Source organism: Malus domestica, chromosome 01 (genome assembly GCF_042453785.1).
Source record: "Malus domestica chromosome 01, GDT2T_hap1".
NCBI lineage: Eukaryota > Viridiplantae > Streptophyta > Magnoliopsida > Rosales > Rosaceae > Malus > Malus domestica.
The window spans coordinates 28456406-28481060 of NC_091661.1; the positions used below are offsets into that span (position 1 = coordinate 28456406).

Consider the following 24655-nt stretch of genomic DNA (forward strand, 5'->3'; position numbering starts at 1 on the left):
TTCTGAATTATTGTACTCTGAAAATTCGTAGTTTTTTTTTTCAATGGGAATAGAGGTGCACCGTGGGCTCGTTTGGAAGTGTTTTTAAAAATAATGAAAGCGTTTTGGGTGAATTGATTTTGAATTTTAAAATCATTTTGAAGTGTTTTTTTAGAAGAAATACTATATACGCGCTTCTTGCGGAAACATTTAAAGTGTTTTTAGGATTTATTTTGAATTTTTGAAAAGTACTTTTTAAAAAGATAGATATCTAATAGAATTTAGAAAACAACTGCACGAGGGAAACAATTAAAAAAGGAGGCAGATTGTCTGCCCTGTTTGAGTGCCCTTCGTATCCTCTTCTATTTGTGCAGTCAAGATTAAGCTAAGTTAACATTTTATATTCTTATTGCTTTTTGTCTTATTATCTCTATAAAAAAAATTAATATAAAATGTTAACGTGAGTTAACCGTAACCGTAAAAAATAGAAGATGATAGAAATGGTACCCAAACAGGAGGACTGACAATCTACCTCCATTTAAAAAAGGAGCAGATAAGCTAAAGGTCTATTTGATAACAACTGCGCGAGGTAAACAATTAAAAAAGGGAAGGGAATTGGATACCCTCCTGAGCAAATGGTGGGGATCCTCATGACCCACTAATATAGACAGTTGGATTTTGATTCAACGTTTACAAACAGAGAATTCTTTTAAAAGTTATAATAATTATAGTCGTTGGATCAAAATCTAACAGTTCATGTTAATGGGTTATGGGGATCCCACCATTTGCCCAGTGGGAATCCAATTCCTTAAAAAAGGAGCAGATAAGCTAAAGAATGAGTAGAGTCCTTCGAGTTAAATGATTTTTTACTTTTTACTTGACAATGGCAGACGGAGACAGCAGGAGTGGTTTTCCACAGTTCCACAAACCTCGTGGGCCTATCGTGGCGATGCGCGTGTGCCCTAGTTCACTAATTAATCAAGTGGCTGTCCATCTCTCTTTCCATGTACAGGAGCAATTTTACTCTAAAACACTGTGACTTGATGTTACAACTCGTGATATTACAATTCCACAATTATATTATGTATATTTATTTATTTCTATTAATGTACATAAGAAGTGAGATTTATAAATTATTTTCTTATTGAGAAACGTTAAGAAGGGCTCTCAAAAGCAATTTTCTTTATGGATCTCTGTTATCTCATGATTTTAGTACAAAGTTTTACCATGGTGGAACGAGAGTTGACGTTCAACTGTGAGGTGGCAGAGAACCTATAAAGATTCTAACTTTTGAAAAAATCCTCTTAATATTTATCTTTCTTATATAACACATGAAAATAATAAAATATACTATGTGCAGGTGTTCTAGATATACAGAAAAACTTCTCAGCGTAGTTATGCACATAGGAAGAAAGATAATGATAACTCACGTGCACATAATTCGATCCATCTGTTTGGGCAAAGGGAATGATTGACTGAAAACATAGAAGAGAAATAGAAAGAGCATCTTATAATTAGGGTTTAGGGTTTTGTAAAAGAAAAGAGGATGCATGTGGGAAGGTGGTGTTGTGTACTTGTGTTATGGGACCAATGGATTCAAAGAATGTCAAGCTAAAGTGCAACACAATGTCCTTCGATTCAATTGTGGTGAATGGGAGAGAGGCCATGGAGTGTGAGCGTGTTCCCCTCTCATGCCCCAATCCATCACTACTTATCTCTTTATCTCTTTCTATATATATATTTCTTGAGAAATGCTAATAGGACACCCTTAAGAGTAGCACTCTCCACCATCTTATATTTTTTGCATAATATTTCATAATGTTGACACGAGAATTGACGTTAAATTGTGAAGCGATATATAGTTTATGAAAAATCCAATTTCTGAAAGAGTTTCAGCATTTCTCATATTTCTTTGCAATATATAGTGTCTTTTTTATGGGTTTAGGGTTTTTTAATTTTCCATAAAGGCATTAGTACACTCCTAGAAAATCTAGAACGAGAAGTGGGATCTTAGCAATGCATGCACACTTATGTTAAGAGAGAGGAGAGAGAGAGAGGCACACAAGTGATTTGACAATGACCAAAGTTGAGGTAGTGTTTGAATTTCTGTTTTCTAAATGGGTCCAATTCCAAGTCCAAATCAAAACTTTGGCCACCTTGATGATTCACTGCTTCTTGACAAAACCAAAATTACCTTTAATTTTTTTTTTTTTTCCTTTTTATCTTTACCTTTTTAATATATTTGGCAATGGCATGGTCTCTTTTACATCTTTCAGTAAAAATAGACACCCCCCCTCCCGGGCATTTGATGACAGTAAAACAGCAGCAGCACTGGAAAGCGCCGTTTCTCGAACCATGGGGAACATTCGAGCACCATGGCAGACTGGCAGTAGGCATGAAACAATGTCGTTTTCATTAGCATGTCACGTTTCCTTCCCTTAGTTTAGGGAATGTACTTCCATGCTAAAATCCCTATCTCCCTCCTAACGTGACAACGCAAGTGTTTCTATCTTTTTTCTCACATAATCAATCAAGTTAATTAAGAGAGAAATAGAGAGGTAATGATACTCCATGATACGTAAACGATACCAAAACTAATATCATTTTCTTTTGGGGCTAAAGAAACCAAAGACTCAATTCTCAAGTTTGTCGGTACATCATATGTGGTCATTTGATTTTCTCCCTTTTCTTTTGGTGCAACCTCACAAACTTTATGCTAGAGGAGCAAACCCTAAATCTATACGAGAATACCTAATGAACTAAATGGTTTTCATTTACCTTATTCAGTTTTACAAATGAGAGAAAGAGACTTGCACTAATAATTTGAGTCCAAAATGTTCATATCAAACAGATACACACAAACATATGTATACAAGCGTGTTAGATAGTCAGTCCAATCATTCTAGTTTAGAAATCATATCAGATTTTGATTCTTTGACTCAGAAGTTTGGCTTAAATTAGAAGCTTGCAATATGTCATTGGAAAGCAACAGTTAGTAGCTTTGTCATGTCAATTCACTCTTGTGTGTGAGGGCTGGAAAAACTGATAGACGAAGCATTTCAGTCTCTCCCTAACCATTATCATGTGATTCACTAGTGTCAGGAATTGAACTCAAGACATGTCTAGAAGTCCCTAATCACTGAGGCACTCGTAGTGGTTATATGTCCTTGGACTCTAAGGAGTTAACATTATCCATCCATATGCCTATAATTAAAAGCCTACTACGTCATTCATCAAATAAAATACATTCCATTATTTCCAATCTTCATTGATCCCCTTGACTTGATCGAGAAAGTGGGAGAGACTATACATATGTATCATCACCCACTTAGTTATATGGATGATGGCATCAGCCCCATCATATATGTGTATATATATGGTTTAAAATGCAGCCACTTAGCATGGCCTGACCATCCCCCCGAGTCCACGTTAATGATGATTTCCTTGTTGAATGATGTTAAATGGGGCGGTTTGCGTGGCAGCGTGAAAGCAAAGCCAGCAGCATGCATGATCCAGCCACCCTTTGGCCATGGAAATCAGATTAAGATATATAGTCCGCATGGTGCAACACACTTGATTATTATCAGTTTTTGTATTCTCTTTTTCGATCATTTGCTAATTAAATTATTTTAACTTGTTTTGCCTTAGCTCATAGTGTACTTGGTTACCATCATGAAGCCAATTGGACCCTCTTGATCTTGTTGTTTCATCATCTTAATCCTTGACCTAGTACTCCCATAAAAGGGTCATGTATCCAGATTCATGTAAAAGATTTGCAGTTCAGTTAGTCAAAAGTAATTATTTTACCGCTCAGGTCCTGTTTTAATTAGACTATCTCTTTGCATTATCAAATGCATAAATAAATCAAATAAGATAGGAAATTTACTTAAATGATCAAAATACAAATCTTTTCTGAAATGACCTGGGATCTTGTTAATACATTGTCACTATTTGATTTTGATCAATTCAACACTTAGAAATTGTTAGCACCATATCCAAATTGGCTATGTGAATTACAAATCTATACTAAGGCCCTTTAAGGGAAGAGATTTCCATTTTTCAAAAAAAAATGGGGACACCCTCTTAACTATTAGATTTGGCTTTAATGAAATTATGTGGTTGAGATTAAATCACAAACCACAGAATCTCAACCACATGATTTCATTGAAGCCAAATCTAACGATCATGAAGATATCTCCATTCTTTTTTGAAAAAATGGGGATCCCTTCCCTTAAATGCTTCCTATACATCTATTTCACCTTGGTAGTACTGTGATATTGGAAGGTTCAATAATATTTAACACCATTTGAATTATAAAATCCAAATTATTTAGTCAACGCTCAAGTAATGGAATTGACTATCATGTTGTCTCCCATGCAGATGCAACGCTGTCTGTTTCAGGTTATACATTTCAAGTTAAAATGTACATATATGAAGTCACTTAAATTGAAGTAAGTGATGGATTGTCCTGCTAGATAGAGCTTCTTTTTAATTTATTTTTAGTTGTATTTCAAGTTCGAACCTTCTTTCTTTTAGTGTAAATTAGAATAGTGATATTGCTTGTAATAAAAAAAAAATTAAACCAAACCTTAATTTATAACAAACTTAGAGATCCTGCTTCATTTGACTAGTTTTAATATTTAGCCCAAATGGAGCATTTTAAAACAGATACAAAGTGCATGTTGCCCATCTTTTTCAGTTTAGATGGAAATCTTCTTTGGGTTCTGCAGATTCAATAACATCTGGTACATTGCATTCGCAACAAAAGGAGACCTCTGCGTGTCAAACAAAAAAAAAAAAAAAATTATCTGATCAAATCACAATCTTGGATTTGCATTAATGCTCACTACTTGGATAATATTTGACTGTTTGACTAATGCTAATCATATTAGATGCACTTAACTATAAGAACACTACCACAAATCTAGAATCCCGATGAGGGGTTAGAGCTGTAAGCTGTTTAATCTGCTTGTGCAGCGGATCTAGTTTTCACCAATCCAACGGGATCCTCTCTGGATCTTTTTGGTGAGGATCTTGAGAATTTGTGAATCGTGTTTGTTCATTATATATTGTGCGATCAGTTTTTGTCAGGTACTGTTTATATTTAATTTTAAATAAAAATATTTAAAATAATTTCTGAGCACACGATGTATGATGAATGAAGACGATTTACAGATCTCCAGGTTCCTCACAAAAAGGATCCGGCGAGGATCCCGATTAATTCTTCACCAATTAGCCATTCAGTTTCTGCCAAGTGTCATGGTCGTGCAGATGCAGACCAAGAATATACTGGGAGCTTGGTTGGCTTCCTTTTCCAACAATTGTTGAAAAGCTAGCCTTTTTCCATCGAAACAAGCAAGTGGTACGTAGTACATTGCAGATCTTCATCAATGCAAATCCCGTTGCCCCTGGAGATTAGAAATGCAACAGACAAAAGACAACAAAAGATGTTAAAAAATGGTGCATACTTAAACCCTAATATATAATATAAAAAAACCCCTAATATATAATATTTGTACGCATATATAATACCATGTTCACCCAGAGGGCGAGCCTTAGCACAATAAAAATATTGTTTCTTTGTGACTGAAAGGTCATGAATTCAAGTCGTGGAACAACCTCTTTTCAACAAGGGTAATGTTGCGTGCAAAAGACGTCTCCCCTTCCTCAACCCTTGCAAGATGAGAGTCTTATTGTCTTGGAGTCGCTTTTCTCTTTATTTTCACTCAGGAGTCAAGCGATTGAATTGAGGTTTTTAAAGATAATTTTTAAATGACGATGATAAGAACAAAAATGAACCATACAATAAAATGTTATTAAGTATTAAGAATGAAGAGTTTCCTCCTTACTGGAAGTGAGAGAAGTACTAGAATATTGATCCACTTGATATATATCATCTTAAAACCCTCCGATTCTTTAGAAATTATATACATATGCATATCAAATCCCTTCTATGCAGTATCTTATGTGAAAAAAAGGATGCATTAGAACATAACTTGGCAGTTGGCATTGGCCTTTTTGATCTTGGACAAGATGAAAATTATAATAATTAATTAAACTAGTTGTATGTGGAGAGAGAGAGAGAGAGAGAGAGAGAGAGAGAGAGAGAGAGAGAGATGGAGAGATGTAGGAAGGGGGTGATGGTTTGCCTATTCATTTTCCGACAAGTAAACAAAGGAAATCGTCTCTGCCGTTCCATTGGTAGGCAAAAGCTACGGCAAAGTAAAAAAGAAACAAACCTTTGAACATCATCTCTCTCCCTCTCTCTCTCTCTCTTCCCTCTCTCTCTCTGCCCAATTCTTTGAATTGTTTTATCAGAGACACCCAGTTAGTTCCACCAACCCAATAAGGCAACAAGACCATACTTCCCGCTCACCATGTGATGTGGAATGAGTAATCTAGTGCCTTCTTTTTTTTTAATCTCATATATATCCCCATTTTCTCTACATAAAAAAACTGCAATATCTTATATATATATATATATATGTCAATGGATTCTAATGACCCTAATGGTTATGCTCAGGTTTTCACTAATCTCATTCGATTTTCAGTCTTGACCTCATTATTTAATATTTTACCTAAAATCTTTGATGAAATGTCGTTAATAAGAAATATCAAAGGTAAAGGAAAAGAGATTGAGGGTTGTGAGGTTGGGAGGTGGGGAGCTTCTTTAATTATGTCACGGTTGTATTAAGCTTCATTATCGAACACATTTAAGTTTTAACCAACTACATTATTGATCTTTTGAAGCTTACAAACAAAATTAGGATGTTCATTATCTTCATAAACCATGAAGCTGCCTCATGTAGACTTCTTATTTTCATCCTTCACAGTTTTTAACATCTAATTGTCTAAGCTTCCAACCATATTTGTAGCATTTAAAACCAAGATAAGCCTCGTAGTTGTATGCCTAATAATTGGTCTTTACTACTCCTTACCTCAATTCCCTCTGCCACTTAAAGGGCGACATCACTAAAGCGAGTCTAAAGGCCAAAGAGTAATCTTGGAATGCTACTAAGTGTCCTTACTAATAAGAAGTCTATAGCAGTGAGGCTTAACATACAAAGAAAACGGTGGATACTTCCACTAGTTGGGTAGAAGGTGACGACCCTAATGAATTGACGATGAAGGTGGTTCTTAGCTACATCAGTACTCAAATTCTTTCATCGTCCCTGGCATCGATGATCAACCCTGAGCACATTCTGTCTCTCTCACTCAAGGAAGAAGGTTCAACACCCGGACATCAAAGGATAAGGAAAGGTAGAGAAGAAAGCATTATCTTATAGAGTCGTAGGTGAGATCACATGTATTACAGCATGTGTGCTAGCTATAGTTAAGCATCTCTACACCACATGTGGCTCTTCCTAAGTCAACCCTAAGGCCCCGCACCAGCCGCTACCCTTCGACGAATTCAAACAACATATATACCTGAGAGTGGTATTTGCACTATAGAAATATCACTACCATATCTAACGGCGCCTTTAAAAATGTGGTTTATGGCCAACTCATGGGTCAAAATCCTATTTTATGTTGGCATATCAACTTGCACTTAGTGCAATTTTAATCAATCATTTTTTAGCTTTTTTATTTTATTTTATTTTAAAAAATATTTATTTATTATTATTTTTTTTTATATATAGAATACATGTTCCTACAAAAATTTAAAATACATCATGATTAAGTGAGAATTATTAAACAATATATATATATATATATATATATACACTAAATAAACTTTCTTATTTCATAGAGTTAATATGATCTAATAAGTGTTGAGAGTATTGATTCTACATTGGAAAAATGAGGGACCTTGCATGTGCTTATAAGATGTTGAGTTACTCCCCATATTGCTAATTGATTTTATAGTGGAAGCTCAACTTCCTTATATTAGAGCAGGTTGTCCCACATGTGAAGGCCAACAAACACGTGCTCCACGTCATCCGATTTGTATTGTCCATGTGTTAGGCTGAAAAATTCGTCACAAGTGAGAGGGAGTGTTGAGAGTATCAATCCCACATCGGAGAAATGAGGGACCTTGCATGTACTTATAAGAGGTCGTTACACTAATCCCCATATTACCAATTAATTTTATGGTGAAACTTCAACTTTTTTTAATAAATCCTTTAGGTTAACCCAAATGGTACGCGAAGGATAGGTCACGAATCATGTTAGGGTTCAACTTCCTCAAACGTAAAGAAACTGAATACATCTTATTTGGTAGTATTCTTCTCTTCCCATACTTCTTCTTAAATTGGAGCTTTTCCATTTGGTATCTTTCCTCCTCGAGCTAAAGTTATCGGATTGAATAAATAATACTCGACAAATAAATCAATCGATGAGAAAGGTAGTTTATTTCTTCACAACAGTCAAAAGGAAAAACCAATAATGGCATGGCCCTCCCCCTCCATTTTAGTAGAACAAACAGCATCTAAGAAAAAGCTTTTTCAGCATCCGAACAGCCTCCACAACAGTTCCTCCTTACCGACTAATGCTTTAACTACAAAATTAACCACACGCCTTGTGCATGTGGGCGTGGCAGTTTTACTCAAATTCACTCCCTCAGAACTCAAGGAATCATTCACATGTTATGATATAAATGGATTCACTCCCTCAGAACTCAAGGAATCATTCACATGTTATGATATAAATGGACGACATAGTTTCATTTTCTTAAAGTTTTCTACAATTACAACAAAATTAACCACACGCTGGCAGTTTTACTCAAATTAACCCTCTACGAACTCAAGAAGTCATTCACATGTTATGATATAAATAGATGACATGATTGTCTCTCCTTAAAGTTTTCCACAATTTTTTTTTGAAATTTTGAGTTTGCCTATTGTAAACTGGAATCAAACTCACACATATAGTGGGGAAAATTTTGATACTTTTTAATGAGTTTAGTTTTTGAGTAACATACATGTCATGAGTTTGAGTTCCATAAAATCGTATGCCATTATATTAAAGTCACATCACTAACGTGTTATAAAAATCGCACTCAAGTAGCCTGATTCATATATATGAGAATCAAACTGACATAAACTACCGTGAAAAGCTAGAGTAATTGGTGAGAAGTTTTTCCGTGCACTTATCACTTTGCATGGTATTACCATACTGTGTCATCTACTATCATAAAACATAGTCAAATCAAGTAATAATACATGTGACCATCGCACAAAAAATTACTCTTCGCCATCTTTTGATTTTATTTTTTTTATTATTTATTTATTAGACTATATGTAACGCCCAGAACACCTCACGAGCTTAATTTACATTTACAAAAAAGCTTAGCCAGAGCTTTCTTCTTCTACCAGGCACCAGCTCCCTCCATTATTTCCATTATCTTCCTCTGTCCTCTCTCTCTCTCTCTCTCTCTCTCTCTCTCTCTCTCTCTGCAACTCCCACACTTCAATTATATCTCTCTCTTTCTCCCACTCGCCCATTTCACTCTCACTTCTTCATTCTTCTTCTTCTTCTTCTTCTTCTTCTCCTCAAATTTAAACATTTTTGTTTTTGGTCCGACTAAACATTTTTGTTTAATTTCATAATCATGGCACTTGAGACTCTCCTTTTCAAGGTGAAGACAGCAATCTCCCACCGTTTCGACGCCGTACGGACCTCCACCCACCACCTGCACCACCCACTCAAACCGGTAAGAAAATCAAACGTCGGGGTCTTGGCCTTCGAGATCGCCGGCCTCATGTCGAAGCTCATCCACCTCTGGCAGGCACTGTCAGACAAGAACATGATCCGCCTCCACAACGAGTCCATCTCCCTCGAAGGTGTCCGAAAGATCGTCTCAAACGACGACGCTTTCCTCCTCGCTCTCGCCTGCGCCGAGCTCGTTGAGAATCTCCGCCTCCTCGCCAACTCAATCTCCCGACTCAGCACCCAATGCGAGGACTCCCACCTCCACTCCTTCGACCGCCTTTTCCTTGAGTTCGCCAACTCCGGCCGCGATCCGTACAATTGGGTGCTCGGATTTAAAGAGATGGACACCAAAAACGTCAAGAAGTTGGAGAGGTATGTGACGATCACGTCCACTCTCCACAGAGAGATGGACGAGCTCACCGCTCTCGAAAGCGCGCTGGGCAAAGCGTGGAAGTACAACGAGTACGAGACTAATCATTCTGCGCCGATGACGAGTAGTACTAAAGAGCAAAAGATCGTCGATCTTCAGCAGAAGATCGTGTGGCAGAGAAATGAGGTGAAGTATTTGAAGGGCAGATCATTGTGGAGCCGAAGCTTCGACACGGTCATTTGGGTTATGGCGAGGTCGATTTTCACAGTTCTTGCTAGGACAAAGCTCGTTTTCGGCATTGGACAATGCCCGCCATCGTCGTTGCCTCGGAGCCTCTCGGCTTCGGCGACTGTCCATCCGTCCAACCAAACTGCGTGCCATTTTGTATCTGGCCCATTGAGATCCCCAAAGCTTGATAAGGAAGATAACATAAATTCTCTATACAAGACGTCTGTTGCAAGTACTACACATCAAGACAATAAAAATTCTCTATGCAGGATGTTTGTTGATATGAAAGACAGTGCGGAAGACGTTGGGTTTTTCGAGTCCAACTCGAAGTTCCTGAAGCCACCATCAAGCACATTAGGCGCGGCGGCGCTGTCACTACACTATGCCAACTTGATCATAGTGATGGAGAAGATGATCAAATTCCCACAAATGGTTGGCGTCGACGCGAGGGACGATCTCTACTCAATGCTACCGAGCAGCGTAAGGTCTTCACTACGTGCCCGGTTGAGAGGTGTCGGGTTTTGCGCAAGTGATCCGGTGCTAGCTGGCGAGTGGAGGGAGGCCTTGGGGAGGATCCTAGGGTGGTTGGCGCCGTTGGCGCACAATATGATAAAGTGGCAAAGCGAGAGGAGCTTTGAGCAACAAAACATGGTGCCGAAAACAAATGTGATGCTTTTGCAAACTTTGTTTTTTGCAAACAAGGACAAGACCGAGGCTGCCATAACTGAGCTGCTTGTGGGGTTGAATTATATTTGCAGGTTTGAGAGGGAGATGACGGCTAAGGCATTGTTTGAATGCAATAACTCCATTAATGGCTTGCTCAATTTGCAGAGTTCTAGCTAGTTAGTGAAGGAGAAAGAAGAAGAATCACACTTTTTTTGTGTTTATTTTAGTTTATATATATTTTGGATTTCAATTTTGATTTCTGAAATTTTACCGTTGTTGGTTTGGATTGAGCTGCGTTTCAGATCCTCGAGGGTTCCTTTTGGTATCGAATTCTCGTTTGTATATGATGAAATAAATAGATATAAAATGTAAATGATTTGTTCTTGAGATATTTGTTTAAATCAAAGCCAGGGGATTATGAATTTTGAGATTATTGTTCATGCATGATCATGTCAGAATATTTGTTGATGCTCTGAACCAATACATATCACAAAATATAATTTCAAAATAAGGTGAATATTTTCCAGTGGACTTGTAATACATGCGTTTGCTTACGAACGATTAATTAAATAATTAAACTCGACTACATATAAATTCTATTTAAATAAAATTTTGGATGCAAAAATAAATGCTTTTATTAACATTTTTAGGTACGATCCATAGCTCGGGTACCATAAAAACAAAAAAGGATCATATATTGAGATTGGTAGTAGGTGGTGTTTTTAGTTTCTTTTAATTAGCATAGGGAATCTTCTAACACCATTTGATCATCATTATTGGCCAAGACTACGCGTTTCTTTGATTTATTTCAAATTCAATTTATTCTAACGTAGAGATTTTTCAATATGCCGGAAATACGGTTGGAACGAACTGGATCTCTGGCATAGGGAATGCGTTTCTTTGATTTATTATTCTTATAACAATACAATTGATTAAATAAAAAAATTCAACTAATGTATCATGATATTTACAGCAACGAACTGTATTTCTGGCACACTTTAAAATTTCTCATTCCAATGGTGAATACTCGGTAGTTGGTACTGAATACTTTATTAAAAAGGACTCCCACTTAAACTCCTAGCCTTTTTATTGTGACCACTTTCTTTTATTTTCCTCAGTATTCTATTAGGAAAAGTAGATATAAGTAAAAACTATGTCAACTTGGAATTTTTTCAATATGATCTCTCACTATTCAAGCACATTTTCTGCTCATAAAAAATAATTTTTTGGTATGGAATTTGTAGCTTAATAAGAGTATTCTCTATAGCATTTGCAATTTCGAGTTTGAATTTGTCTTCTCCAATATCAATTGAATAAAAAAAAAAATTTACTCTAATTTACGAAATTGTCGAAATTAATTCACCTAACTTACATTCGCAACCGCAAGACGATAAAAAAAATGAATTTATCCAATTGAATCATGTAAATCCAGGAAGGACTTCATGTGAACATGTGAGCTGAATCTCTAACTCTCGGCCAGACCCAAACACTAGAGGACTAAAAACCAAACACACAAATTCAAACAAATAGAATAAAAAAGTGTTTGATCCTCCAGCTAATGGCTTTTTGCTTATAATACATAGTGAAATTCATATAATTGCAACGATGCATTGCCCCACTTACATATATATATATGAGATTCTGACATTCATGTGATCAACATATTTGATATGTGTTAAAGCACTTCAAATTGAACCATTTGGCATTTAAAGACAACATATAGCCTATAGGGCATTTGTGTGTGTTTGTTTTGAATTAAAAAATCGAATCTTGAGATTTTTTTTTTCATTTGTACCGATACGAATCGTACTGTAGGAGGGGCGGATTAAACACATAACCTCAAGGGAAAGAAGTGTTTGATTGATATGTTCTGAGTGTTTGGAGAGTACTGAGTGTTTGATGTTCTTTTATCGGCTAAGAGACGGATTGTTTCTATGTCATTGATTCCATTATTGTGTCCTGACATGTTTTGATACACCATTGACAATATCGATATTATATCGATGGTCTGTCCGTTGTTTTATAAAAATCAGGCATCATACATAAAAAATTTCTAATAATTAAATTTCTGGTTTGATTGTAAGCCAATTAACTAATGAAATAAAATCAAAAGGAAAAGAATTATAAACTTGAAATTGAGCAACTAAACTAGACAATGATATGCCACCTAGATTAAGTTGATCACCTAAAATTCTAAACCCTCCAATCCAACTTATCACCATTGCAAAGAGGGTTTTGCTTGGTCAAAAGATCTTGTCCAGTCTTCTTGTAATCCACACAGCATGAGTGTTCTTCAGGGTACCTATGCTTCCCACAGAACACACCGCCGCAGCGGCACTCAAACCCCGTCGGTCCAACCCTTTTCTTGCAGCTCAAGCACCTCTTTTTCTCCGACGAATCCGAAGAACCTTGTGACGATTGTGAAGGCAAAGAAGAAATAACAGCTGCAGTAGCAGTGGAGTTTGAGACAATGAGGGGTTTGTCCACTGAAGCTAACCCTACCATGGCTGCAGGCTTAGCAAACTGCTCTTCCTTTAGACACTCTCTGTAGCACTTTGAGCACATGTTCATGTTTGTCACAGAGCCAAAGAAACCGCAGCCTTTTGCGCAGCGTGGAGGCTCCATGTTGATGTCTTTTCGTGACTCCATATTTGGGTTCTTGAATATCTTTTTGTTTCTTTGGCAATCACACTAGGGAAGTGGAAAATAGAACTTGAGACTTCGGACGAAGAAGTGAATGCTCTTGATCAACTAAACTAGAAGCCCTTGCGGCGTAGTTCTACTTCTTACTGGGGATTCGGGATTAAGCTTCTTAATTAATTTGGTTTTGATTATTAGTGAAGAGGTTTGGCAAGTATGTGAGTGGTTTTATATTGCCAAGGGGGCGGTCGTACTTAGTTGCGTAGGATTATGAGTGGTATGAATTTCCTTTTCTTCTTAGGATTGGTTTCTAATTTCCCTACTCTGCAAAGATTTCTAAATGTTTTGTATTTCCTTCTTTTTTCTTGTAGAAACTTTAAGTAGGGCAGAGTGCAACTTTGTTCACTCCCATTAATTATCGTCAGATTAATTTGGTTTAATTGATTTAAAACACGAAATTCAAAATTTAAAGTAATCTAACGACAAATAATGAGAAGGTCAAAGTCACTCTCACTGTAAGAGGGTGAGCAAAAACGCACTCAAGTCGGTGGGTATTTTGGGGGTTTTATTATAACCATTTGATGTTTTAAATTTTAAGGGCTACTTTTGCACGCATCATCCATGTAGTATACGTCAATGATACTATGGTGAAAATTCTTTGGACCATTATGCGCATCATTTTCAAGGGCAAGAGCGTCTTTTCAATTCAAACTTTTAGATCGAAAAACTAAAAAAAGCGACCCTAAGACAACAAGGCACTCTGCTTTGTGACGACGGTCAGGGAGAAACATCTATCATACTCAATCTTACCTTACTTTACAAAAAGGCTGATCATTCCACTTGACATTTTGGTCACAAAAGAGCTAAAATGAAATCAAGTGAACTAATCCATCAATTACTAATAAGCTCTGAATGAATACAGTAAACACAAGTGGTCGATGACGTGTACCCATTTTCCGAGATTTAAACGAGTTGAAATCAAGTAGAAAAATATAATACAAACACAGAGCAGGTGTGCCTAATCTACTCGAAGATGGTACAGTTAGCTTGAAAAATGTTAGTTGCAAATTTCTAACCCACCAGCTTCAATCCTTAAACCCCTTGGTATAAAACATGCACTGCAACACCCGAAATCGGTAGACAAGCAACTGAGTCTGATGGCAAACTCTTACAAGAAGCAGGTAAGAGAGCCACCTTCAGTTCCATTTCTATGGGAAGAAAGGCCGGGAATTGCCAAAAAAGACTGGAAACCAGAGTTTTCTTCGAGTTGTTCATTTCCGCCCCCTCCAGTCAAGTTTATAGCCTCTGTCCCGTTTGAGTGGGAAGAAAAGCCAGGAACACCGCTACCATCTTTCTCAGAACCAACAATGGAATCAGTACCTCCTCTACAGCCGCTGATGCTTCTCACTTACCCGTCACCTCCAACAAGCTCTGCCTCTCACCAACATGATCATGATGGTGAGCATGAAGATTGCAATGGCGGTGGAGAAGAAAGTATGCTTCTATTGGAGTTTGAAGCATTTGATTTTGAAACAGATGATTCATTTCGCTCAGCTCCTTCTCTGCTCGCAAACTGTCTTGTTCCCTGCGTGGCACTTTCTACTGCTATTCCAGCACATGAAACCAGAGTCACCACACTAACAGAAGAGAAGAGTGATTGGCCTGAGACGCCTTCCTCACTGGCATCAGATTCAGGCAGCAGTACTAGCAGCTATGCAACTGGAGCTTCAAGCCTGGTGGGGGCTTCGTTTTTGGAATGCCTCTTTCCACTGATTCCTGCCAATGCTGGATTCCTTGAAATAACTGGGCAATCAGACAAAACCGCTCTTGCACCAACAGAAGCAAAGGGTACATATTTTGATCGCGAAAGTAATGGCAGTGCCATTTTTAGGAGGCCGAGAACACTTGGAGAGCTGATAATGATGAGTCGAAGGAGTAATTGCAGGAGGAAAGCTGTTCAAATGAGAAAACATAATCTCTCAATGGTAAACTTCTGTTCTTACTCTTACGTTCGCTGTTGTTTTCAAAGTTTATTTGGTTTCTAAGCTACTCTGGAACAAACATGGCTGTACCAAATACTAGTTTCATATAGATTCAGAAAACGAAAGAGAATTCTACATATCAACTGTAGGTCATTCCCTTTGACAGCACCAAGATTTCATAAACTGTTACTCTTTCCTGAATGCATCAATGACAGGAGCTCATGAAGAATAAAGGTTTTGGATGCGGTATCTTTGGAACTGGAATCAAGGTGATAGAAGGGCTCTACAGCAAGAGGAGGAACTTGCCGACACTTAAACTGATGTGAAGAAAAACACCGCTTAGAGTTTACGCGAGCTATGCAGCTTGCAGTCAGTCCTCCAGATGATTTTAATTTTCACTTTTGGCTTGAGTATATAGCTGTCCAGTATGTACCAAATTTCGTATTATGCAAATACCTCAAGCGCGCTACGCTTGAATGTGTGTGTAACTTCAATATCAAATCTGTGATTATCCACAACATACCCCTCTACCAGAGTTATATCAGCTTCTACTTATAGAACAACGCCAAAAGCACCCAAAGAGCTTTAAAGCAACAAATTTGAATAAAAAACTTCAACTAACTAGAAGACTTAATTGTTTCAGTAACTTTCTGGATCCGGTCTATAACTACAGGAACATCCTCTGGAGTCAAAGTAGTAAAACAACATCTGAACCATCCTGGTTCTATGCAATGGCAGGCTGAACCAGGAGTCACATTGATCTTGGCAATGTTCAACAGCTTATCCCATAACTCGAGTTCCCCCTTCTCACCATAAGAGCGAATTAATCCACTCATATCAGCCCAACAGTATAAACCAGCACTGCTCTTTGCACACTTGATTCCTAATTGTTGTAAACCAGCCACAAATAAATCGTACAAATCTTTTATCCGCTTTTTGTTGATCTGTAGGTATTCCTGAATGAATCTTGTATCTGAGAGCATTGAAATAATAAGCCGCTGGGTCAGAGAAGAAATGGGAGAAAATCTTGTTAACTTTTTAGCTGCTGCCAACACACTCTCATTATATGAATATAAAACCCCAACCCTGAATCCCGGAATAGATAAGTCTTTCGATAGACCATATATTATGTGAACCCTGCTCTTCTCAAAATCTTCTGAGTCAACAATTTCTGCCATGCTCACGAACTCCTCACTTCCATACATAGACCCGGCAAATATTTCATCAGAGATGATATGGATGTTCTTCTCTTGGGCAAAGTCTAGAAGACTGCACAGCATTTCCCTTGAAAGCAAATTACCCACAGGATTTGAAGGGTTAGATATGAGAACTCCCTGCACTTTTACTCCTCGTTTTCTAGCTTGACTGTATGCTTGATCGAGAACAGTTATATTCAAAGTGAAGTTGTCAGTGCTGCGACAGTGAACGGGAATCAGCTCCACTCCTGTTCGCCATCTCATATCCCTGTCAAAACTGCAAGAGTGTTTTTCTAATTAACTGCCGCAGAAGATTTGTGCTAACAATTATGATATCTGCATTGACTAGGAAAATGGGTTCTAGGTTGTAGCAATACTGAGTTTCAACAAGAGAATGACAAATATTACCCGGGATAATAAGGTGTAGGAACGAGAAATGCATTTCCATGGTCTGCTAAACAGAAGCTTAATATCTCAACTGCAGGGGTTGCACCAGATGTTAACACTATTTGCGATGGGTCAAATGACACTGATCTTCCCATGATCTGAGACATGAAACTCGCCATAGCCTGCAAATCCAGAAAGAAGATTTTTGTTATCTTTTACATAAAATTTAACAACATAAGCAATCCAACACAGTTGCACTTCTTTTCAAAATCATAGAATTGAATCAAATCTCCTAACATATTCTTCAAATTCAGAACCTAGAAATGACCAAGGGCGACCCCAAGGCAACAAGGCCCCCTACTTTGTGAGTGGCTGGGGGAGTGGAACGGTTAGCCTTGCTTTGCAAAGAGGCTGTTTCCACGACTCGAACCCGTGACCTTTCAGTCACAAAGGAGCAACCTTTCCGTTGCACCAAGGCTCGCCCTCAGAACCTAGAAATGATTATAGCCACAAATATTGACAGGCCACATGCTTCACTCTCAAGAATCAACATGATAAAAGAACGATCGGCTACGAAAATTCAAAGCAATGTAGCATAGCACATTACAAATTACACAACAAAAACTACATCAAAGGAGCGATTATAAAGTATTAAAGTACCATCTCAGTAAAGTATCCAGCAATGTTTTAGAGATTAGAAACATCATACCACTTTCAGCTCAGTCATTCCATCAAACGGCTGGTACGCTGCAATCCCAATTATGCTCAAATCACCACCGTCCGTTCCCACCATCGATTTCATCAGATTCTCCGAAACCCATTTCTCAATCAAATCCAAACACAGCTGCAACCACACCCAGAAAATTAAAAAGTCGAACTCTATATAAACTCTACTCCGAAAACATAAATTACACAAAACCCAACAAAATCTCACCCTGTTCTCGGACAATCCAAGTTGAATAACCCCATCCGGATTATCCACCCTATCGTACGGGTCCTCCGAAGCCCTATCCAACCCGATATAGTACGGCGAGTCATTGGGCTTCGCAACCCAGCTCGCCCGGGAGGACATCCGGACCCGGCCCATGGACCCACGGGTGGACAAGCTGGACCGCGACAGCGTTCTGGGGAGCTCCGCCAGGTTGGAGGAGGACTGGGAGGGGGAAGGTGGATCGGGTTTGGAGGGTCGGCGTCGTTTTAGGTAGAGCTGGAGGCAGTAATAGAGAGCACATGGGATTAGAGAGCCGAGGATGAGGCCGCCTCTGCCTTGGACGACGCCTTGGAGTGGCACAATCAGTCTCATCGCGGTGACTCCGGTGGGCTTGTTTCGGGTTGGGTCGGAGTCGGTTTGGCCGGTCCAGGTCTCGAGCTGCAGTGGGAGGGTTTCGGGTTGGCCGTTGGTTGGCGTGGAGGGATTGAGTGAGATTCGAGAGCCCTGCGAGGGAAGTGTGTGTTTTGCAGTTTCGCTTCCAGAAACTTTTGGTCTGGTTATGATTGGCACCTGCCAGTTTCCATCTTTGCATCTTTTGTTGGTGCCGTGCAAACACCATCGTCGTATAATAACAAAAAGAACGAAATTTCATTCTTTTTGGGGCTAAAGATGTAATTTTGAATCAAATGTTTTTCTTATCATATTTGTAACCGTTGTCTAATAAAGACGAGATATATATGTGTGTGGACCCTACTTCTATTAAGGAGATTGAGAAATTTTTTAATGTGCTTAAAACAATAGTTGTAACATATGTCCTGATACAAATACTAGATACTATTTCGTGTTTCAAGCCCATTGAAAACTCTCTCATATCACATTGTTAATAAGCTTTTTAATTCGAATTTTTCTTTCTCACGGTATCGATAATATACCAACTTGTAATGAATCCACTCATATATATATATATGTGTGTATCTTCCCAAGTATACCAGCACTCCATAAATCATTGAACATTGAATCAGAACAAGTGGATTACACATGTCAATGGTTGAGACAAATGCTGACTCATCACATCACTTTTGTGTTTGTGTGCATCTTCCCAAGTATACCAGCACTCCATAAATTATTGAACTTTGAATCAGAACAAGTCTGCAATATGATGGATTACACATGTCAATAGTTGAGACAAACGCTGACTCATCACATCACTTTCATAGATCGGAGGCAGATTGTCTGCCCTCATATGCTTTTCTAATTTCCTCATCTTTTATGCGGTCATGATTAAGTCACGTCAATATTTTATATTGATTTTTTTTATAAAGATAATAAGACAAACAACAATAAGAATATAAAATGTTGACGTGACTTAACCGTGACCGCACAAATAGGAAGAAATGGAAATAACATCCAAACAGAAGGGCAGAGAATCTACCTCCTCATAGATTCGGTCTCCTTGCAATCTAGAAAGCCATCTGCAACCTAAGCAGAAATATTGCACCACAATTTATTCGTGCTCTCTGTTGATAGGGCGTTTAGAGCAGTTGCCAAGTTGGATTTCAAACACCTCGTCAGGATAACAATTTTTTGGTCAAGGTTGAGAGATTCCCCATTAAAAGCCCTTCAAAATCTACCTAATCTGTTGGAGCTAGTTTTGAAAATCAATGCATATGATGGTGTGCAGCTGCATCTTGAGGAATGAGGATTTCAGAAGCTGAGGCATCTGGAACTCAGGGACATGGAGGGACTAAATTCATTGATCATGGACAATGGGGTTATGCCTCTTCTCCAAGAGTTTCACATTGGACCTTCCCCACAACTGAAGGAGGTGCTCTTGTTTTCGTTGACATGCCAAAGGAGTTTGCACGACATATGGATCCAAATAATGGACTATAATATTGTATTGTTGAACATATACAAGATGTCCGCTTTAGTTACAAGTTCGGACCAAGATGGGGGTATATATGAAACTCACGCCCTACGTGATTCCAACTTTTCTTTTTGGTAGAAGATTCCAACTTGTGAAACCAAGCACGGGAATGAGATGGTCTCTTTTTGTACAGTTTTTGGTTAGAGAGGTTAAGGAGTTGTTAAGAATTGGTTGTTAGCTCTGGTATCCTAGTTTCTCTTGCAGGTTGACTGGGAGTGGCTCTTTCTCTTCTGTTTTCTTTGTGTCGTCGAGTCTAGTGATCTTTCTAGCATTTTCCTTATAAACTGGTTTTTTTTTATAAAAATTGAAAATAAAAAGGTATCTTCTTCTCAAATTCAGAATGTTCAAATGACCTAATAAAATTTCATTGAACTTTAGGCGAATAAATCAAGTTTTTACCAGAGATGAGTGTTAATCTACAATGGCTATTTTATTCAAAAAGTTTTTTAGTAGTTTAAAATCATCAAACTAACTTTTTATTTGAATGTGTTAAAATTGGTTACCAGCAGGTAATGGATTCTTAACGTGTTAACTTGAAATTCATTATTTTCGTATCATTTCGAGTTAAGTTAACAGATCGTATAAGAAATTATCAGATCTAACATTTAAAAGGAAGATTTGAAAGGCTTGATGAACGTTGGCAGGCCTACCAAATATAAAATGGTTTTGTTTGTTTGTTAATTTATAAAAACTTAAAAAGAGAGTTGGGTAGGTATTGTATTGACGCAAAGCCAGAGGCAACCTTGCTGGTTTGGTCTCACTTGTTGACCTCTATTGCTGCAACATAGCAATTTTCCTGCTCAGCTGTAAAAGAACTATGTCACTATATTGCAAAGGTGTAAAGTCTTTTATTTTTTACATACCACCTCTCCAATCACATTGTTAACCACCTTTTTAATTCGAGTTTTTCTTTCTTACTGTACCAATAAGATCGAATTAATCCGCTCGTATATCATCCCAACTCCACGGTATATAATATAGCAGCACTCCTAAAATTATTGAAAAGATGTGTGATATTTATACACCCCTTTTTACTTCTAACACACGCTTTTAATTTTCGGCCATCGGATTGGATGAATTGAAGAAGATCAAATGACAGAAATCAACAAAAGATGTGTAAGAAGTAAAAAATGATGTGTGGATAGCACACCCCTGTTGAAAATTGAATCAGAACAAGTCCGCAATATGATATGATGGATTACCTAACCAGAAATATTCCACACAGAAGTCGTCTGCAACCTAACCAGAAATATTCCACAAGGAAGTATTCATATAGAGATTTTTCTCAATCAATTATAGATACTTTTTCTGCCAGAAAAGGCAGGATACAAAATGGCAGAATCAGTTGTATGCTTTGTGATCGATAAGTTAATTTCACTACTCATCACCACAGAAGCGAAACTTTCAAGAGACGTGCGTGCTGAAGTTGGTTTTCTCAGAGATGAGCTTGAAAGCATCCGATCATTCCTCAAGGATGCAGACGCAGCAGCAGCAGCAGCAGCAGAAGGAGACATGGTGACTGACAGTGCCAAAACTTGGGTCAAACAAGTAAGGGAAGCAGCTTTTTACATTGAAGATGTCATCGATGAGTATTTGCTTCGTGTCACAAGGCACCATCAAGACCGCGGATTCGTTCGCTTTGTCCACAAAGTTGTTTGGTTTCTGAAGAAAATGAAACCACAGGATGAGATAGCCTCAAAAATAGAGGGCATGAGAGCATTGGTTAGTGAAATCAAGGCTAGACATGAAAGATATGGACTTGGTTCAATTGATCAGCAAGGTCAAAGCAGTGAAGAAATTGTTGTTTCGTGGCATGACCCTCGAGTGGCTTCCCTTTTCATCGAGGAAGCTGAAGTTGTTGGTGTGGAATCTGCCAGAGATGAGCTGATTAGTTGGTTGGTAGGAAAAGCATCAAGAGGCGAATACCGTGAAGTAATATCAGTGGTTGGCATGGGAGGACTTGGTAAGACCACTCTCGCCAAGAAAGTCTATGACAACCAAAAGGTGATCGAACACTTCGATTGCCATGCTTGGATTACAGTGTCTCAGACGTACAAGGTGGAGGATCTTCTGAGGCAGATGGTAATGCAATTCTACAAGGCCAGGAAGGAATATACCCCGGAGAGAAAAAGAATCTTTAATTAGAAAATCAAGAGAATTACTGCAGCAAAAGAGGTACATGATTGTGTTTGATGATGTATGGAAAGTAGATTTTTAGGAGGCGATAGAACATGCTTTACCGGATAATAAAGGCGGAAGAATAGTGATCACCACGAGGATTAAAGATGTTGCTGATTTTTGCAAAAAGTCTTCTTATGTTCATGTTTACCGTTTGCAACCTCTGCCTCCAAACAAGGCATGGGAATTGTTTTGTAGAAGGGCGTTTCAATATGAATTGGAGGTGAACTGCCCTGCAGATTTGAAAGATTTGTCTCTTGAATTCGTTAGAAAGTGCGAAGGATTGCCTTTGGCAATTGTTTCCATAGGTGGTCTGCTGTCAACAAAAGTTAAAGTTGTGTCTGAATGGCAGAAGTTATACGATAGCTTAAGTTCAGAGTTAGAAAGCAATCCCCACCTTACAAGCCTCACAAGAATTCTATCCTTCAGCTATCATCATCTACCGTATCACCTCAAATCATGTGTCTTATACTTTGGCATCTTTCCCGAGGACCACTCAATTAGTTGCGTGAGACTAGCTCGGTTGTGGATCGCTGAAGGCTTTGTGAAACCGAAGAGAGGCAAGACACTAGAAGAGGTTGCAGAGGAATACTTGACTGAACTGATACATAGAAGCCTAGTGCAAGTGTCACAGGTTTGGATCGATGGGAAAGCTAGAAGCTGTCGAGTCCATGATCTGATGCGCGAAGTGCTCCTTAGAAAAGCGGTGGATTCAAATTTCTGTCATGTGTTATCAGAAAATGAGTCAACATTAAAGCCAATAACTCGACGCCTCTTGATAGACAGCACGCCCCATGGTGCCTTGGGAATAATTGAACAATCTCGCATTCGTTCTTTATTTACTTTCAACCAAGAACAATGGCCCGAGTCTTTTCTCAGTACACTGAGTGGAAACTTTAAACTTATGAAAATATTGGATTTTGCAGATGCTCCCCTGAATCATCTTCCGAAGTATGTGGGGGATTTGTATCTCTTGAAGTACTTAAGCCTAAGGAATACAAAGGTGAAGTTGCTTCCAGAGTCCATATGTAATCTGCAAAACTTAGAAACCCTGGATTTAAAACAGTCTCTGGTATATGAAATACCAGCCAAGATCAATAAGCTTCTAAGGTTGCGACATCTTTTGGCCCATTATACTGACTCCAGCATAGATTTCAGCATGATCAGTTACGAACGAGGAGTGAAAATTCACGATGATATTGGATGCTTACAAGCTTTGCAAGAGTTATACCATGTGGAAACAAATCACGGCGGAATCAACCTAATTAAAGCATTGGAAAAGTTGAGGCAACTGCGCAAGCTGGGCCTGAAAAACTTGAAACATGAATATGGACGAGCTCTATGTGCTTCCGTTGAAAAGATGAACCACCTTGAATCTCTAGAAGTAAGCACAATAAATGAAGATGAAGTCCTCGACCTACAATCCATTTCAACTCCACCCAAATCTATTCGGTTTCTCTACTTAAAGGGGCCTCTGGAGAAGTTGCCAAGTTGGATTCCAAAGCTTCAACAACTCGTCAAGTTACGAATTTTTTGGTCAAGGTTGACAAATGCCCCACTGAAAGCCCTTCAAAACCTTCCTAATTTGGTAGAGCTTGGGTTTTCATACAATGCATATGATGGTGTGCAACTGCATTTTGAGGGAGGCTTTAAGGAACTCAGGGTGTTGAAACTCAAGCACTTGCCCAGACTAAACTCATTGATCATAGACAATGGGGCTATGCCTCTTCTCCGAGAGCTACAAATTGGGCCTTCCCCACAACTGAAGGAGGTGCCCTCTGGCATCCAGCACCTCAGAAATCTAAGCTTTCTTAGATTTGTTGACATGCCAAAAGAGTTCCGACGACATATGGATCCAAATAATGGCCAACATTATTGGATTGTTGAACATGTTCTTTTTAGTTACAAGTTGGGACCAAGATGCGATGTATATGAAACTCACGCCCTGCGTGATTCCAACCTGTGAAAGCATATCTACTTGTGAGTTTTAATCCCAGAACACCCCATATAACTCGCAAGGCTTAAATGAAATCGCCAAATGTCATTGTTGACACGATCTCTGATATTCTTTAGTATTATCAACTGTTATAGATGTTTGCTTTGTATGAAAACAAAACATAAAAACTTCATTCATGTTTGTGAGGAGTTGATTGTATTTGAGCAGGCAACATTGATTATTTCTCACAACCAAGACAAGTGTTTGGCTAATTATTTCTCACACTATCTAATCAAATGAAGGGCTAGGAGTTTCAGTTTGAATGTCGGTCCTAAATCATTTCTTTTGTTCCAGACATGTTTCTGAATTTGAAGCATTGAACTTTTGCTCAGCAAACAAGCATTGTACGTAAGATTTTTTTCGGTTGAAAGGCTTCATGGCAAGCCTACCACAGGTCTCCAAGGATAATCATAGGCAACTTGCGAGGTTGAATATCATTTGCAACCCAGCTAGCAGAAACAAAAGAGTCCCTTCTCTAGTACCAAGCTTAGCTAGAAGTCGAGGTTTTCGCCACACGAATTAAT

General features: G+C 38.4%; 4 protein-coding genes and 1 pseudogene across 4 annotated transcripts; 3 read left to right on the plus strand and 2 right to left on the minus strand.

Moving 5' to 3' along the window:
• The first annotated feature begins 9243 nt into the window (after positions 1 to 9243).
• LOC103406497 (protein PSK SIMULATOR 3) lies at positions 9244 to 11316 on the plus strand. The gene has a single exon (XM_008345487.4). The coding sequence runs from the start codon at positions 9530 to 9532 to the stop codon at positions 11069 to 11071; it is 1542 nt and encodes a 513-aa protein (XP_008343709.1). The 5' UTR covers positions 9244 to 9529; the 3' UTR covers positions 11072 to 11316.
• A 1771-nt stretch (positions 11317 to 13087) lies between these two features.
• On the minus strand, positions 13088 to 13543 carry LOC103406533 (zinc finger A20 and AN1 domain-containing stress-associated protein 1-like). Its single transcript, XM_008345521.3, has one exon. It carries the CDS (start codon positions 13541 to 13543, stop codon positions 13088 to 13090), a length of 456 nt encoding a protein of 151 aa, XP_008343743.1.
• An 860-nt stretch (positions 13544 to 14403) lies between these two features.
• LOC103406496 (probable aminotransferase ACS12) lies at positions 14404 to 18688 on the minus strand. Its single transcript, XM_008345486.4, has 4 exons — positions 18034 to 18688; positions 17809 to 17943; positions 17121 to 17281; positions 14404 to 16989 (listed from the first exon to the last, which is right to left on the minus strand). Exons 1-4 carry the CDS (start codon positions 18400 to 18402, stop codon positions 16134 to 16136), a joined length of 1521 nt encoding a protein of 506 aa, XP_008343708.1. The 5' UTR covers positions 18403 to 18688; the 3' UTR covers positions 14404 to 16133.
• LOC103406495 (uncharacterized) lies at positions 14692 to 16034 on the plus strand. Its single transcript, XM_008345485.4, has 2 exons — positions 14692 to 15519; positions 15732 to 16034. Exons 1-2 carry the CDS (start codon positions 14692 to 14694, stop codon positions 15840 to 15842), a joined length of 939 nt encoding a protein of 312 aa, XP_008343707.1. The 3' UTR covers positions 15843 to 16034.
• A 2472-nt stretch (positions 18689 to 21160) lies between the features above and the next one.
• LOC103406532 (disease resistance protein RPM1-like) lies at positions 21161 to 24280 on the plus strand (annotated as a pseudogene).
• Positions 24281 to 24655: the final 375 nt, after the last annotated feature.